The 18872-nt window shown below is 37.2% G+C and overlaps 1 protein-coding gene across 2 annotated transcripts in view; it reads left to right on the top strand.

The window, feature by feature from the left end:
* Positions 1–18872, top strand: part of SCAI (suppressor of cancer cell invasion) — a 344415-nt gene that overhangs the window by 217528 nt on the left and 108015 nt on the right. For both annotated transcript variants that reach the window (XM_072429918.1, XM_072429919.1), the window contains exon 12: positions 11217–11316. In XM_072429918.1, coding sequence (XP_072286019.1) covers positions 11217–11316 — 100 coding nt within the window. The remainder of the gene's footprint in view (positions 1–11216; positions 11317–18872) is intronic.

Genomic DNA, 18872 nt, shown 5'->3' with positions numbered 1-18872 from the left:
GTATGTATAAAAGGTAACCACAAGACCAAACTATAAAGAGCTTTTTAGAGGTCTAATAAATAGCAACATGGCAGGTCAATGGAAGCCTTTGTCCCAATTGGTGGTGACAGCAGAAATTAGGTCAATAGACCATCTGGTGGCTTGGAAGTGTGGTATAAAAAGAACTGCATCAGGATAATGTAGAAGCTTGGGAATGAATTCAGGTGAGGTGACAATATTTTAGTCATTATCACAGTTGACATCCTGTATGGACTTTCTTTCAATACATAGTTCAGTGTCATCCAAAAACACAGAAATAGTACTTTAAATCCCAAACACTTTATCATTTTTAAAGATGTTAAAAAGTAAAGGTCCCAACACTGAACCCTGGGGTACACCACTAATAACATTAGACCATTCAGAGTATGTATTATTATTTACTACTTTATGGATGCGGTCTTTAGGCCAGTTCTCTATCCATTTACAGATTGACTTTTCTAAACCTATTGACCCTAACTTGCATAGTTAACCTCAGTGGGGTACTGTGTCAAATGCTTTAACAAAGCCCAAGTACACTATATCAGTGGCTACTCCACTGTCTATCTGTTTTTTTCCTCATAAAAAGAGAGTAAATTTGTTTGACAACTTCATTCTTTCTTGAATCCATGCTGACTATTACTTATAATAATTTTTTTAGCGGAAACTCTTCTATGTGGTTCTTTATCAAACTCTCTAGGACCATGCCAACTATGGACATTAAATTTACTGGTCTGTAGTTACTTGGTATTGGCTTTGCTCCCTTTTTGAAGATAGGAACCACATTGGTCTTATGTCAATCCATTGGTACCATGACAGTGATTAAAGAGTCTCTAAAAATTAGAAATGATGGCTGAAATAATGGGTGAAATTCCTGAGCTCAGCTTCTTGGGGACACATGGATGAAATCCATCAGGTCCTTGTGCTTTGTCAACCTTAATTTGTCTGTCATTTTGAAGCACACATTTTGTCTCCTTTTTACATATTTTGGTATATTCTTTATAGTTTTTAAACAATGAAGGAGATCATTCATTTTTATATCTTTGGAATGCCCTTTTCTTGTTCTTTATGGCTTTTTTAACATCAGCTATGAGCCACATAGGTTTTAATTGTAGCCCCTTAAACTTATTACCCATTGGTATATTTTTTTATGTGTGCTTGTGTAGAACAGAATTGAAACATTCTCATTTCTGTTCTGTGTTCTTTGAGGACAATATTGTCTCTCCGTCCAAGTCACAGACAGCCATCCTTAATATTGGAAAATTTGCCCCGTTTTTGTTTCCTGTTTACAGCTTACATTAAATGAAATCATATTATGGTCACTGCTACCCAGATTCTCTTTTAAATGCACATTTGTTATAAGCTCTGCATTGTTGGAAAGTACTAGGTCCAGCAGAATATAACTTCTAGTTGGGGTTTCTATAAACTGTACCATAAAATTATCTTGTATTAAATTCATAAAGTTCCTCCCTTTTGCTGTTTCTGTAGTGCCTTTACTCCAGTCAATGTCAGGGTAGTTGAAATCTCCCATGATTAAAACATTTCCAGCTTTTGCTGCTCTTTCTATATGTGCTAGTAGTTGATTCCCAATTTCTTCCTTAGCACTGGGGGGCCTATAGCAGACACCAATAGGCCTCTTAATAGAGCTTCTTTGGTCGCATAGTGATGGAGCCTAACAATTATATTTCTCCGGGAGCCATCCGATTTAGATGCCATCAGGGCCCCATGTACTTTATTTATTTCAAGTTGAGACTAGGGTAAATCAGAAAGCATAGTTTGGAGGAATTTTTTGGTGGCCTCAGTGACATCAATAATGGTATCTGGAAGGCCCCTTATGTGGAAGTTGTTCTGGCGAGTTCCATTTTCTTGATCATCAGTTTTAAATTGCAATTCTTCCACTTGAATATCTAGCACTGAGATCTCCTTAAAATTTTGGGGGACTCTAGGTATGGTTTCACCATCTTTTTCTCCAACAAATCAGTTCTGGTGCCCAAACTTTTTAAATCTTGTCTAAGCTTAGATGTAATAGCTACTGTAGCCATGGCAAGATCTATTTCGAATAGTGAAGCAAAATGAGATTGACTTTCCTCTACTGGTAACGTAGAAGGGGGGTCAGGTAATACTGGCTTCTGGGAGAGAATGCTATATCTGGACCTTTTGTGCTGCATATGTGACAAGTCACATTGTGGCTTAGTCTATCTTTTATACAGGCAGGGAAAGCTGGGGCTGGTGGTGAAAACTGTGCCCTATTTATTGGCTGGTGGAGCCTGGGATCTGCAAAGCTGTGTTCTAACAGGGTGCTGGTTGGGGATGGATAGAGGAGAATCACTCTCCCACCTTTCACTCTCCCTGGTTTCATGCCCCAGCTCCTACCTTGCTTCGGTGCCTGAACAGCTTGAGACGCAGAGCGCCCCATGGTATGATCTTCCCTTGCAGCAGCCATCTTGGGAGCTGGGACCGAGATCAACGAATACACCCCTACTGTTTGCCACCCATTTTTCCAATCACGACAGACGGGTGCTGTACATGTTCCGGTGGACTTCCTTGCTCTGTGACCTCATGGTCGCCAAGTCCCACTGCTTTTAGAGCCAGTAAAGATGTCGGAGGGGTGCCAAGCAATCTGGCAGCTACCTCTATAGATGCCAGAGCTTGTGCACTCTGAAAAGGCATTTGATAGGGTAAATTGATTGTTCCTTAAACATACCCTGAAATATATTGGGTTGGAAACAAGAATGTTTTCGTGGATTATGTGTGGTTGTCTTTCTGCTAGGTTAAAATTAAACCGTTACATGTCTGAAATTTTTTACATTTTTAAACGGAACAAGACAAGGTTGCCCATTGTCGCCTTTGATGTTTATATTGTCCTTGGAACCTCTGCTTTGTAACTTGAGGAAAAACCCTGACAAAAGGGCTTAACAGTTGGTAAGAGTTATCAAAAAGAAGCTGCGTTTGCAGATGACTTTTGTGATCTCCAACCCAACTATATAACTTCTTAGTATATTAGATAGATAATTGAAAGGATACACAGTTTTAGCTAATTCTAAAATTAATTACTCTAAATCGGAAGCCTTAAATATTTATTTCGATTCGACAGTACTTTAAAATTTGTATCAATCATACTCCTTTAGGTTGGCAGAGAAGGCGATTAAATATCTCTGTAAATATATCCAGAGCGATATAACAAAAAATTTTCTACTAAACTTTGAACCACTAATGTCTAGTTTATACATACATAAAGAATTAAAGAAATGGGAAAAGAGCTTTTTTTCATAATTTGCAAGAGTTTCAAATGAAAAAATGAATGTACTTCCTAGATTTTTATATTTATTTGAAGCACTTCCTGTAGAAGTACCAGTGTTTTTTTTTTCACCAGTTACACAATTAATTTTCATTTTTGTGTGGGGAGGGAGTAGATCAAGATTATTATGTAAGAAGCTTTTCTGTTTACCCAGAGTGAGGGGTCACGCTCAGGATCACCTTTGCTGGGGTCAAAGGACACTTGTCTGGTTCATCCAACCCAGATCACAAACCGAGGTATCAGCCTTAAGCTGGCTTGCAGCCAGGTTTATTGAAGGTTGCAGATAAAATAACAAAAACAGCAAAAAAAAAATCTTGCCTGTTTGGCACTTACTAAACATTAGACGTCCCTGTCAGCTCAAAACCAAGCTTTCAGCAACCTTCCACTCACTTTAGAGCTCACTCACACAGACTGACTTGAGCTCACTCGCCCAGACCAACTGGGTCTCTCAGCAGAGCTCCCTCTCACAGACCGACTGTCTGTGTCTCCAAGAAGAGCTCCTCATACAGCGCCCCTGTCTGTGTCTCTCCAAGCAGAGCTCACTCACACAGTCCACCTGTCTGTGTCTCCAAACAGAGCTGAACTCCTGACTGAGCTCCTGGCTCTATGTTATATCCCCACCCTTAGTGCGTCTTCATTAATTACCTCACAGGTGAGAGTCTTCCACCTGCTACTTCACATAAAAGAGGAATCCTGGGCAAATATATCCCCTTCCACCCCCAATACTGCCTTGGTGTCACACCAGGAAAAAAAGGAGGGTTGTGGATACCAAACCTCTATATGTACTACACAGTATCTCTGTTGTTAAGGGTAATTGCTTGGTGTTATCATGGCAGCTGTTATTTAGGTATATTTTTATCTCTAATTATCTGCATAAATATGGAATTTATATTCCCTATCAATGCATATAGATATTCAATTAAAGAAGGTTCATGCACAAATAATAGCTAGTCATACAAACAGTTTAATTAAGAAAACAAGGTAAGACAAAGTACACAGCAATATTGTCAGATATTTAAACACATAGGAACTTCAATTATTGATACATATATATCACATGGACATAGTTATTAGTAGTAACCCCTGTAAGAATCTAGTAACTAAGTGATACACAATACATCAAATAACATAGAATGCAATTCAAGAATGTGTAATAGCTACCTGTATGGATGTTGATGGGTACTCCATGAGCCTGATTCCCTAAGAGCTCCCATCATTCCCTTTTTCCTCCGTTATATTCCAGCTCCCCTTATTATATAGTTAAGTTATACATATCTATTTACATATTCATAAACAATCTTGAGGTGCAACACAACTATAAAAAATATATTATTTTGAAACAAACATTTTACAGGTATCAGATAAATATTTTGCCTTGGCTTCTCAGTGTCGGTGTGCTGAGAAAAATCATCCGACCTTTGGTCCAACTTGGAAAATTTGTCACCGCTTTTTTTTTCAGAGATGGCTTGAGAGATGGGATTTTTTAGAGCAGTGCATTTTTTTATACAGGATAGATGGGTTTCTAGAGAGGAATTGTTATCACTTGAATAACTGTTTAATTTGTCCTACTAGAGGGCTAAACAACTATCCCACCTTCTACAGAAATTTAAGCCTTATGGTGATTATGTTCAACTTCCTACAAGATTTGAGAAATTATGCATAGAGGTAGGATTAAGGCAGAGTCTCTCCAGGATATGTGCACTGTTGGTGGACTCCACAGAAAACTATATCCCTCCTTATTTGAAAAAGTGGGAAAACCATTTAGAAAGGGAGTTTAACATACAACAGTGTAAGCATATGCTGCTCTTTTCCTACTGTTCATTAATGAGTAATAAATCCCAAGCAATAGGGTAAAAAATTCGATCAGGATTGTATAGAACCCCGGAGAGCCTTTTCAAAATTAGTTATGATAATAGAGGTATGTTTGAGGTGTGGAGAGGAAAGAGGAACAATGTTACATATTTATTTTTGGTTGTGCCTAACTGCCTTGGCGGTATTCCCGAGTGTGGCTCGGGGTGAATTTTACGTGCCAAAAGCAGTAACCCTCAGTCTGGGTAGGAAAAAAATTTCTACCTGCTCCCCTCGATCCAGCGGAAATCCTCCAGTCAGCTCCTGCATTACATCCTCGACTTCATCGATGTGATTCGTGAAGCGTCAATACGCCGGGGAGGGTTACTGCTTCGTGAAGCGTCAATACCCAGACTGAGGGTTACTGCTTTTGGCACGTAAAATTCACCCCGAGCCACACTCGGGAATACCGCCAAGGCAGTTAGGCACAACCAAAAATAAATATGTAACATTGTAATCTGCTTTTAAAACATTGATCACAGTGATAAAGTTTTAAAAAATAAATACAAATAATAAATCCAAAAGTTTAATTTATTGTACCCTTGTTTGGATAAATTTTAAAAAGTTTTTTTAATTTTTCACAATTTTTCACAATTTTTTTTTTAATTTTTTCAATTTTTTGATCACAGTGATAAAGTTTTAAAAAATAAATACAAATAATAAATCCAAAAGTTTAATTTATTGTACCCTTGTTTGGATACATTTTAAAAAGTTTTTTTAATTTTTTAATAAAGTTTTTTTTTCTTTATAATTTTATTTATAAAATTATTTATAAATATTTATTATACGCAAGACAACGCAAAACAATGTACTGCTTTTGACATAATAGGGGGGTTAAAGCTTAGACCTTTCTGGTAAAAAGTGCAGGTCTATAATTAAACAATTTGTAACTATTCAAATTTAAATTATTCAAATTCCACAGGATCCTGCATTTTATTTGCTCCACTTTAATTATTTTCCAGTTAGGAAATTTAAAGTTTCAGTGGTGAGACATTTGGTTAATGCTGCTCATTTTTATATACCACTCTTATAGAGGAAACCAGAAGTATCTACAAAAGGTCTATGGTTTAAAAAGTTTAATCAAATTATGTATATGGTGGATTTACCTGCCACTATATATGGCACGGAAGATACATTTCTACTTACCTGGCAAGGCTGGAGGCAGTATCGAAATACCCAGGAATTTATTAGTCATTGTATATGGGAAGGAATTAACTTAGGTTCTTTAAAATGTAAGTAGGAGTGCCATATTTTTGCCATATATTCATTTTCCCAGTCTATTTTAGTGCGTCACCCTGTGTTGTTCTTGTTCTCGTCTGGTGTTTTGTGTATTTGAAATTTGGTGAAGTTATATGAATTTTTTATATGGGATTGTGGAATTTTGGGGATTGTTTCCCTGATTGTTTTTGTTTTTTATGTTTATTCGTTATCTGAAAAAATATTTTCCTTATGAATAAATAAATAAAGAAAAAATTGGTAAGGATTTCTAAAAGGCAGCCAACTCTGCTGACCTAAAGACAGATTTACAAATGATGACCAAATTATTGCATGAAAATATTTGCATTCATGGTGCTTATATTATCAATTTGACTCTAAGGAATAATATAAAAGGTTTTGGTGCCTCCACTAAATGGAAGAGTGTGTTTGTCACAGACACATATCTACCAAAAAATATAATAATAAACAAAAACTGTGTTTCCTAATAGCCCAATAGGATCGAAAATGACTACATCTGGAATTTACATGAAAATAGAGTAAACCAGGACTTGAAGCATGGGTAATGATGTAAAATATTGGGGAATAAAACCCCCAGATTTCGTTGGTAATAATATACCATCACTGTCGTTAGTTCTATTGGCAAGGTTGCTATGCAATTATTATTTCTTTTTCAACTAGAAGAACAAAAATGGAAGAAAATAGAATTGCACTTTAAGCCCCCCCCCAAAAAAAGAGATTCTGATTACAATACAGAAATTCCCACATTTTCAAAACAAATGTGCAAAGTCTATTGTAATGTCACTAAGTGTCCTTCAAAGGGCTTACAATCTAATGTCCCTATCATAGTCTTATGTCTTTAATAAAGACTAAGGTCAGTTTTGGGGGGAAGCCAATTACCTTAACTGCATGTTTTTGGAATGTGGGAGGAAACTGGAGTGCACAGAGGAAACCCGTGCAAACACAGGGAGAACTTGCAGATAGTGCCCTAGCAGAGATTTTAACCTGGCACCTAGTGCTGGAAAGGCCAGAGTGCTAACCTCTGAGCCACCATGCTGCCCATATAGGTTAATAGGTTCAAAGTATTCATTGAGATGGTATATTATAAGATATTAGAGAGCATATTTTCTGGATTTTCAGAATGTTTCAGAAAGTCTAATAAATTGTCATCAGGAGTGAAAATATGTATAAATTAAAAGTTATAAATAGGCTAAATAAATATTGTGAAAAATTTTTATCAGGTACAGTGCAAAGTGAATAAAAAGAAGGGAAATATATATCAAATAATGTTTGGTGTGCCCACCCTTTGCCTTCAAAACAGCATCAATTTTTCTGGGTGCACCTGCACACAGTTTTTGAAAGAACTTAGTAGGTAGGGTATTTGAAACAACTTGGAGAACTAACCACAAGTCTTCTGTGGATGTAGGTTGCCTCATCTCTTTCTGTAATCTCTCTTCATGTAATACCAGCCACACTTGATGTTGAGATCAGGGCTCTCCGTGGTCTATAACATCACTTCCAGGACTTCTTGTTTTTCTTTACATTGAAGATAGTTATTAATGACATTGGCTGTTTTGGATGTTTGGGGTCATTGTCCTGCTGCAGAATAAAATAAATAATAAACAATCACAATTTGTATTTGTAAGGACATTTTCACTTTTCAGTATTTTCCCCACCTGTCTAAAACTTTTGCAAAGTATTGTATATTCAGATATTCCATAATTCCCACAAGGTGGAAAGAAAATCCCCAAAATGCTGATAACATTTCCTAGATCTAAATCATATGAAGTATCTTATTTATGAAATGCTGTAATATTTGAGAATATTTTAAAATGTTATAGATACTGTAAAGTCTGGGGATTAGCTCAGACCACAGCCAGCATGCTCCCTACCAAAAGGGTGTAACGGATACAAGACTTTATTGGGATAACTAAAGAAAACAGCTTCCTTTCAGCAACACAGGAGGAAAATAAACAAAACAGAAAATGGCTTACTTCAGCCTAGTTGGGTAATTGTCCATAGTCCATTAGAACATCCCTACGATAAGGATGAGTCCAGGACAAGTATCTTGTGGGGGTCCAGTCTCCGGCCTGGGGCTCCCACAGTCCATAAATCAAACAAAATCAAATCAGCCTTAACAGCAACACAACTGCTTGATTCCCTACCAAGCTAGTTTGCAGGCTACTTCTGCAATTCTACTCCTCCCTCCCTCTTGCACACCTGAGCCTTTATGGGATTCTCCCCTTCCTGCTGAGCAGGTGCAACTCCTGGTGTGTGACACTTTCCCAACACACCAGTTTAAAAGAACCAAACTCTTTTTTAAATTTTTTTTTAATAATGCATTTAAATAAAAAAAATCAAGTAATTATTTACATCACTGCCCTTTACTGGAAAACATATTTTAATTTAATCCACCACACTGTACACCTCTTGCTATAGCTCTGGCAGATTTGGTTTAAAGAGCTGCAGTTCTCATTCAGTGCTGCACGATGTCATTTTATTGTCTTCCTCTCCCCTTAGCAATTCACAGAATGCCTAGTATTTAAAGAATACAAAATGTTCTGTTATTTAAAAGGGAGTGTGTGTGTGTGTGTGTGGGGGGGGGGGGGGGGGGGGTACAGTAGTGTGAACCACTGAATGAGATTCACAGTTCTCATAATTGTAACTGCCAGAACTACATACATAGGTATACTGTGTGGCAGGTATAAACATCATTCAGTAAAGTTCTGATATGGGAATATTACTTTCATTCCCATGTAAATAAGTTTGGGATATAAATGTATTAGTAAAAAAAACAAACAAACAAAAAAAGCCAGCCACCAGGGACAATGTATCTCATGTGCAAGAGTTACATCATCATCAGTGGCCAGCCCATTGCCAAAGAGGATCGTAGTCATTTCGCAAGTCCACCATAGAATTCGCAGTAAAAATATTGTCTTCTGAGGATAGAATTATGTCCTGGACCTGTCATTGCAGCAGGGCGAATGCACACAGGTATGTCCATGCTATAATCAGCAAGTATGTTATGTAAACTCACTGATTATGGCAGAAGCTCACCACTCACTAAGTTTAGTTCCTCTTTTAGTGCAAATGGACAATGAAAACTGATACCTACTAAGTTATAATGTTTAAATCCACCTTCAAACCTTGCTTTAGTCTTTTAAAAGGGCTTCTTAGTGCCTGCATATGTTGTTGCACATGAGATGAGCTTTGTCGTTATCAATAAACAGTAATATGTTAAACCAGTATGTTGCCATATGTTACCAGTAAGTTCTGCATCCATAAATCACTACTCATTAGCTAAGTTCAACATGCATTCCTTTATCTGAAGCATGTTATTCATTGCCATGCTCCTGCATGCTTGCCTTAATACTTAGAATTGTGAAAAAATTGTAGCATGACATGATTGCAGACTTTTGTCACATTCATCAAAATAATAATAGCTTGGTAAACCTATAAATTATGGTGCTGATTTGAATCACTCACCAGGCACTTTTGTCTGTACCCCTGAGAGATTTTAAAATTAATTCTAAAAATACTAATTGCCTGGATGTTAAGCACCACAACCGAAACAATCATGCAACTGTGTGGCATTTTACTGAATTTTTGAGCTAATTATCAGACTTGCTGTGGCTTGTTGGGTATTTAATTTATTTTACACTAAACATAATGCCAATTATGAAGTTCTGGGTTGAAGCTGAAGATTGTGTGCTCATCAAAGCACGTGTATTTGGAGCTAATAACTTAGAAAAAAAGGAGACCAATACACAAATGTTTAAAATAACTCTAGACAAACCTCTATAATTACATAGATGCATGATCTTTAATCACTTATATAATTCAACGTTTTACAGTGAATATAATGATAAATTATTGAAGTTGTCTTTTTATTTCTAACTGGACTTTTACTGTATATTCCTGAGCTAGGGGTAACTTGTTAGGCAAGACCAGCTTGGGTTATTAGAGTCTGACATATTAGAATTATTTGTATATCAAATCATTTATGTTCCAGGAACCACTTTCCCTGCCTCCAGCCTACTGACTGGAAAAAGAAAAAAGTAATCTCTCTCCTATATCAGCATTTGCCTTGTCAGTCTTGCAAAAGGTTTATATGAAGTCATGCAATGTTGAATTGAACAAAAAAAAATGTAATATTATGTCTGTAAATACATCACTGCTTGTATGTCTTTTATATTTTTGTATGTAATTTCAGTTGTGTTAACAGCTTCTCATAGGTGGCTAAATAAAAATGATAACAAATTAAATATTTGACATGTTTTGAAGAAAATGCTGCTTCGGGTTCTCTACATTGGGCAAAGTTTAAACTATGTTCCTTATTCTATTAAAGAATAAAATACGTTTGCAAGGCTTAAGTCTGCTTAGTAAACATCATGTAATGAACATTTTTTTTGCCTACCAAAATGTATTCAAATAGAAAAAGAAAATAATCAACTTTTAATAATAAAAGTATTGATAGGTATGTTGCTTGAAACAGGCCATCAAATCTGAAATAAAATACAATACGGCCACAAAAACCACAAAAAGTTATTATTTAGTGAAATTTAAATTGTTTAAAATATTTGACCTACAAGTTGTAAAGGGAATAGTGACTTTATGCTACCTCCATGTTCCAGTCTTGTTCCTAGTTTCAAGTCAGCAGCTAAGGTGACTTCAGTGTGATTTGATATCAGGAACATTTTAAAGAAAAGTTAGGTATTATGTAGTATCTGTACGAAGTGTGTTGCTTGATCTTACACTATTAGAGAGAATCCGTTAAGCTAATAGTATGTTGCTTGAGGAGATTTAAAGCTAAAGCTACCTTGTTCCTGAATTGTTACAGGTCCATATGATTTTGGAGGTGTCCTGACCAACAGTAATCGAGACGTGGTCAATGGCGATGCTTTACACAAGAGGAATCAGACATACAAAGAAATGCACTGGTGAGGGAATTTTTTATAAAAGCATCATGACATTTTTTAATGACACATTTTATTGTGTTTAAACGTAATAATTGTTGATGGTCTACTGACCCTTATTTTCCCCTACCCATCGAACCACCAGTTTACCTTTCAAGTAATCAGAATGCATTTTGAGGCAGGAAAATGGTCAATCAATTCCCCTATAACCAGATTACTGGGTGGATTCACATAGCCAGAAGTATTAGGGTGTGCTATATGCTCAGGTGGCTGAGAGAGCGGTAGGGAAGCAAAGCAGTGTCAACTCACTACCATTGAGTATCAACACTATGGGAGGTATTTTACCTTGAAAACCTGAACCTTTGTTTTGCAAACGTTCCTGCCGATTTAGGGCATTTAGCTTTTAGCCCATTAGTCGTTAGAACTGGGAAGATTTATATAGTCTTTTCTTTCTGTAAATGGGCATACCGTAGATCTCCCTGGTTCCTTCTCTCCACAATGTTCTTATAAAAAAGGCACTATTATTTTTAATTTACAGCTCCTCAGGTAAAATCTAGTATTGAAGCCTGTCAAATGACTTCTGTAAATTGTAATTTTAGATCTTTTTGTCATAGGAAAATAGTCAAGGTAGTAGAAGCAATGTAACAAAAAATAATCAAAACTATTAATCTAGTTTAGTATAATCTAATTTGTGAATGTAATATTTATTTAAATCCAAATATTTGTTGTTTGTTCAGGGTTTTATAGGTGCCTACCAAACAAACCTCCAATGTTTAAATTATAAAATCTTGTATTGTTACATAGTTACATAGTAGGTTAGGTTGAAAAAAGACATAAGTCCATCAAGTTCAACTCCGTGATGTCCTTTTTGTGAACTGGTGCCCAAAACTGAACTACATATTCCAGATGTGGTCTGATCAATGCTTTGTACTGGGGCAGGATTATGTCTTGATCTCCGCAGTCTATTCCTCTTTTAATACAAGAAAGTACTTGTATTGGCATTGCATGCTGTTATTAAGTCTATGATCTACCAGAACCCCAGAGCCTTTTACATTTCTCATTCCCCCAAATGTATTCCCCCTAGACAGTATGAAGAATGCATGTTGTTGGCCCCCAAGTGCAAAGCCTTACATTTGTCTATATTAAATGTCATTTGCCACTTGGCTGCCCAATCAAACAGTACATCCAGGTCTTCTTGTAGATATTAGACATCATATATGGACTTTATTCCATTACATAGTTTAGTTAGTTAATTAAGTTAATTAGTTAATCCCAAACTCTATACCATTTATAAAGATGTTAAACAGTAAAGGTCCCAACACTGAACCCTGGGGTGCACCACTGATAACCTTAGACCATTCAGAGTATGAATCATTAATTACTACTCTGTGATTCTTTACAAACAATCAAACAAAGAACAAATTGTATTAATACATGTTTTAGACAAGAGATGCACCTATTTGTTCTGATTTTCAAAGTTACACAGCTTAGTATTTCCTCAAAAAACAGACTCCTTTTTTCCTTTTTCTTGTGGTGTTTTGCTGTTTGGTTTTTGATTCTGTTCTGGTTTGTTTTTTGTTTATGCTTGATTTGCCTTTTGTTTTTATTAACCACCTGAGCGTTACACTGATTTCTAGATTTCTGTTCCAAAAGCGTCACAGGTTTTCATGAAATGTTTTTTTTTAAATTGTAGACCTGTAACTTACAGAAATATGTCCGAATAGGGTTCTAGTAGATATCATGAATATAAAAAATGTTTGAAACACGGACCCGACGCTGGAACACGGAACCGACGCTGGATTAGCACAGCGGGACCAGGTAAGTGGGGATTTTAGTGTAGGCGAAAAAATACGGGGTTGTCCAAAAGAGCAAAAATATTTAGTGCGAGAAATTACGGGCTTAGCGGTTAGGGGGTTAAAAGAACTCATTAAGACATACATTTGCACCAATGATTGATTGCATCCATAGTAAATTGAGAAATATGTATACACAGATAGACTTATCTGTGCTTTAATCATATTGAATCAACATCAATATTATTTCATGTACCAACTTTAATCTATCTCTGTGATAAAAAGGGGTTAATGATATTACATATATTACAGCCCCTGCACTCTATCTGCCCATAGGTTATTTCCCAGCAATATTAGATTATGTGACTCATAGGGTTGCCATGGTTTCCATGGACGCCCGTAACGAGTTACACCTGGTTTATGTTCCATTATGAATTGCAAACCTCAGTGGCTGTGGATACTCCATGGACCGCATAGTCATCACGGTAATCCCATGCACTTCCGGCCTATTAACTGCAGGGGAGCAAGCACGAATGTTAGGAAGGGGAGGTGCCTCATATTCACAGGCACCTGTAACAAATAGAAGGAAGATCACCTGGAGGTGGTAAACACCCGGCAGGCAATATGTACAGCGAGGGAAGGAAGTATTTGATCCCCTGCTGATTTTGTATGTTTGCCCTCTGATAAAGAAATGACCTGTCTATAATTGTAATGGTATGTTAATTGTAGCTGTGAGAGACAGAATAACAACAAAATAACCCTCAAAAACCCAGTGCATTGTGCATTGTAATGCCTGAAGTATTTCATCCCCTATCAACCAGTCTGTAGACTGGCTAGGCCACTATCAAACCATCATGTTTGATTGTTCTTTGAGAAAATACTAAGCTGTGTAACTTTGAAAATCAGAACAAGTAGGTGGATCTCTTGTCTTCACGGTTTCATTAAAAACACAATATGGAAATCAAATAATAAGATGTTTTATTTTTCTACTTTGAAATAACTTGTATTAGCAAGAATATTATCTATGTCCTTCTGAGGAAGCCTTTGGGTGAAACCTGTCAAGGACGATAGAAACACAATATAACAAGAATATAAATGTTCAGTATTGTGAAATGCAGTGTGTAATGATGAAAAAAACATTAATACAATTTGTTCTTTGTTTAATTGTTTTTAAAGAAACACAATAAATTGGTATTTTATAATTTTACCTTCATTGAAGATTTTTTTGGAAGGCACCTATAAAATCCTGACAAAACAAAAATTTGGATTTAAATGGTAATGCATAGAATGTGATGCCACTAGATTCTGTGTAGATATTTAATCTTGAAAGACTCTCAGTTCACTATTAATCACATGTTTTCAAGTTTCTTTCAATAAAAACAATAAATATTTCGGTGGAACAGCCCTGTAGTAAAATGCAAAAAACTCTGCTCAAGATTTTTTACCATAAGCAAAAATTATGTCTGTGTTTTCAGTTGAATTGCCCTCCCCAGGCCCACTGTTTTGACACACCAGTTACCCTTTTTTTTTTTTAACCCTGTCAATGTCCTGACCACCATGTATCTGAGTGAGCAACAAGCTGCAGCTTCTCTTAGCTTCTGCCTGCACCATCGCCAACTGATGATTGGGGACACAGCTACTACTATTACTAATTACTATCTTTTACCAATGTTCCCTTTTCATCACCTGAATCCTCACTTTTGATGGAGCTTGATTACCCCACTACTTCTATGGTTATTGGCCAGGAACCCCACCCGTGACAGGTCACTATTGTACCTAGTAAGGGTACTAGTTTTCTCTTTTGCACTGTTATTGTGTATTTCCTTCTTAGCAATATTTATATTTTACCAACCTCAATTGTGATCGTGAAACAAGATCTGCACCTGCAGCAGCCCTTTGCAACATGTGGCAGACACCTCCATAGTTTTTATATGAAGATCATTGTTTGGTTTCTGTCATATCTGCAAAGAACATCCTACAATCACAGAAATTGTACTTGCTGAGGGAGTTGTATGAAGAAGACCGTCTTTCCGTGCAGCCTATGGTGGGGAGCATGCCCACTGTGACCTAACTATGTTTCCCATTTCTTGGATTGTATTATTGGTCAGTACAGGTTTAGCCAAGTTCAACTTCTACATCCCAAAGATAGGTTTCTTTAATTGGAACTTTACTACTGACAATTCTTTTTCTAGACTATAGTCAGAAGACTTTTGACACTAAGATTTATTACTTGAGTGAATTGTATGTTCCATGTTTCTTGTGTTTTTTTGGTTGGAGGACCTATTGTTTAACACCTACTTTAATATAATTTTTTATAATTATAATAACTATAATATTGGCGTGGAGTGTCGTTTCCTGATTTAGGATTTTTAATGTCACATTTCTGTTATGTTGCTATTCCAATCTATGTACTTTAAAAGTTTGTGGCTTCCACCTTCCTGATGCTCTGGCTGTGAATTTCTTTTTCTGTTTGCCATTTTTTCTGCCATGTGATAAACTCTGGCAAACAATATCTTTTTTTCAATTCTCATATAGTTACCACTTATTAATTGTCCAAATAATATAGTTAATATAAAAATTCTTTTAATTCAACATTAATGCATATGTGACAGCTTGCATAGAAGTGGTGTGAGCCCTGAGAAAGACCAAGGCTCAGAGTCTAAGCTGTAACCAGGTGTTCTCGAGAGCCTCTAATGGTGAGGATGTTGCACTGCTTGTTATTGCCTGGTTGCGGTCCTTGAGCATGCCAGGGTGGGCAGGTCGATGTACGGTACAAAATCACCAGGCAGAAGAATTGTCAAGTAGTGCCAGGGTCAAGGCAAGCAGTAGGCAAGAAAGGTTCTGAACAAACCAGGGGTCAAGAAATCCAGGAAATAGACACCAGTGACATGAGTCACCACAGACACAGGTAACATAGGAGGCACAAGAAGCGACAGGAGGAACAGGCGACAGGGGAGACACAAGGATCATTGCAGACATGAAGGAACACTGGATCAGATTAAGGGAACAGGCAGGAAAACACCAGATTGGGCAATAAGGGGTTAACACAGGAGCTGGACAAGAAAAGCATTGAATTAAACAGCAAGTGTAGAGGAAATGCCTAGCAGAGCTAGGGAGCTTAGCACTAATGGGGATATGTTGCACGAACGCAGAGTGCTGTGTCTGAGTTAGCTAAATAGCCACAGGTGAATAAAAGGCTATTTCCTGATAAGCCGGCAGGAGGAGTGATACTGATTAAATCTGAAAGAGCAGGTGCGTCCTGGCTCAGAACTTCCTGTATGCGCAGGAGAGAGGCACCTGCGCTTTAACCAGAAAGATGTAAGTGTGACAGCATAAAAAACTAATAATCAGAAACACACTTCCCACAGTTAGAAACTCAGCACACACTACTCTTTCTTGATAGGAATGATAGGAAGCCTTGCCCTTAAGGTCAAGAAAAAAAAAAACCCTTAAATGGGGAGGGGGTGTGGTTTGGCGCACACGTGCAAAATGGCTGCGGCTTAAATCTCTCCTCCAATATAACGGGACATATATGCTGCTTTTACCGCCGTCTACAGCCACAATGGACAAAAACAACAAAGGAACACTTGCCTCAAAGGCGAAACGCAACATCCCTGGGTCCCAAAACCACAACTTACCTGACATGTTTAAGGTGTACTGCAGGTATCCATTCATCCAATATGGTGCCCAATCTGGAACTTGGCAACTACAGCAGAGACTCTGTAAGTTCCCAGGAGGTTAAGCAGTACTCCTACACTCCTCTAGACCAGTCCCGTACCCTGGCAGACCTAGCCTACACAGCTGCTGACATAAAAAATATATTTACTGCAGTGATCACTGATCTTGGATTAGATAGGCTGTAATCTCTCAGACAATGCTATAAATGCAGAAGCCAGAAAAGACTAGGCTGTAACCAAACTGAAATCAGCTACTAAAAGACATAATGCCCACCTTTTAGATATGCACCGCCACAAAAAGTATGCATACATAGAGCTTTGCAGCCTAGAGGGCCTGACACAGCACCACCTCGAGATGTAATTTGCTGCATCCAACACTTCACAATAAAAGAAAGTATTTTATCTGTTGTTCATTAAACCATAACCTTCAATGGGGCTGATATATCAACTCCACACTATGCCATTGACGGGGACTGAATCCGCTACTATACAGAAAGGATACATCTAAAGCTGGAGGTTTGCTTTTTGCCTTCAAGTGGTGCAGAAGGGCAGGATATATTCACTTTGTACACCAACAGACCTACCAACTTTCTGCACAGGCCTCCAGCTTGGCAAAGTAGATTTACCTGAGGAGTATAAAGAACTTCTCTATCACAACCACAGGTCAGACCAGGACCCGCAAGGAACACAACCGCCATCTGGTCCTCGTTACAAATGTAGTCACACCTCCCCAGATCAACAGCCCCCAAGCTCCAGCACAACAAGGCAGAACACTTAGACTGCATGTCAATGTATAGTGTTTTTAGAGAGGGACACTACTTTTCCTCATACAGCGAACATAGGGTAGTATGTTCACTTTATTAAGGTCAAAATTTAAAATGTAAGATTGTCACTTTAGCAATAGATGATAGAAAGCCTTGCCCTTAAGGTCAAGAAATACAAAAAACCCCCACTTAAATGCTGAGCGGGTATAGTTTTTCACGCACATGAGCAAAATGGCTGCGGCTTGAAACTCTCTGCCGCTATAATGGGACATATTTGCTGCCTTTACCCCCATCTACAGCCACAGTGGGCAAAAACAGAGACAACCCCGAGTCCCAAAACCATATAGTGCCTTGAGATGTCATTGTGAAAGTCAACCTTACCTGGTGAATTCCATAAGTAGATAATCTGCTCTACCCCACTTGTCACCTGGATGGCTATATCTTCACACAACGGTTCAGGCTATATGTTACATTATTTCTGTGTTGATTTGAGTTGATCACCTGATTTTGTCATATATCCACCTGCATTTTATAGTCTTTATGGTTATACTTTGTTTTTATTATAACATTCAGGTTATTATTACAGTTCAATAGGTAAAATAGCTGTTTTGCAAAACTATTTTACAATTTACTGTCTACAGGCAAGACTGTTTAATATTTTTAACTGTTTAATGTTTTTTAGATTTGTACACCTAAGGTTTGTTACCATATTGTCAGAATCAAGGCTTCATGTGTTACTTTTAGTTAATTATTTAACTGCTTAATTCTCTACCACAGGAGGACTCTACTCATTCCCTATTATTTTCTGTAATAATCATATACTTGACACAGAGATTAACCACCATAGTTTTTTCTAGACCATATAAAGGTGCAACCCTTTGTAATGTTTTCCTTTCACATAATGTCAAGGGTCACAATGTTCCTAGAAAAAATAACCAAAATTCTTAATAATCTCAAAAAGCTAGACCTGATTTTGTCTAAAGGTTACTCATTTTAAAAGCAACCATTAACCAAAAATTATCACTTCTTATATTACAAAAGCGTATCATGCCACGGATTGTAATTCTAAAACAAAAGGGGTATCTATTCCTATTAGCTGAGATGCTGGCTTTCTACCAATCAAAGAGTTAACTGAGCCTAATGGTCAGTTTGTATTTTTAAAGGGACAGCTTAATGGTAGCCCACTCACCCTTGCTAATTTAAATTTCCTTAATACTGGTCAAGTTAAATTTTTTCAATCAGCAACATCACTGCTAAAGGAGTTTGTGTCAGGAACTGTTGTAAAAGGGGGGGAGGGGGATTTCAATGTTGTGGCTCACAAGTGAGCCATCAAAGGTGAACTCATA

Source organism: Pyxicephalus adspersus, chromosome Z, assembly GCF_032062135.1.
Source record: "Pyxicephalus adspersus chromosome Z, UCB_Pads_2.0, whole genome shotgun sequence".
Taxonomy (NCBI): domain Eukaryota; kingdom Metazoa; phylum Chordata; class Amphibia; order Anura; family Pyxicephalidae; genus Pyxicephalus; species Pyxicephalus adspersus.
Note: the sequence above shows the minus strand (reverse complement) of the source record. Positions and strands in the feature narration are given on the sequence as shown.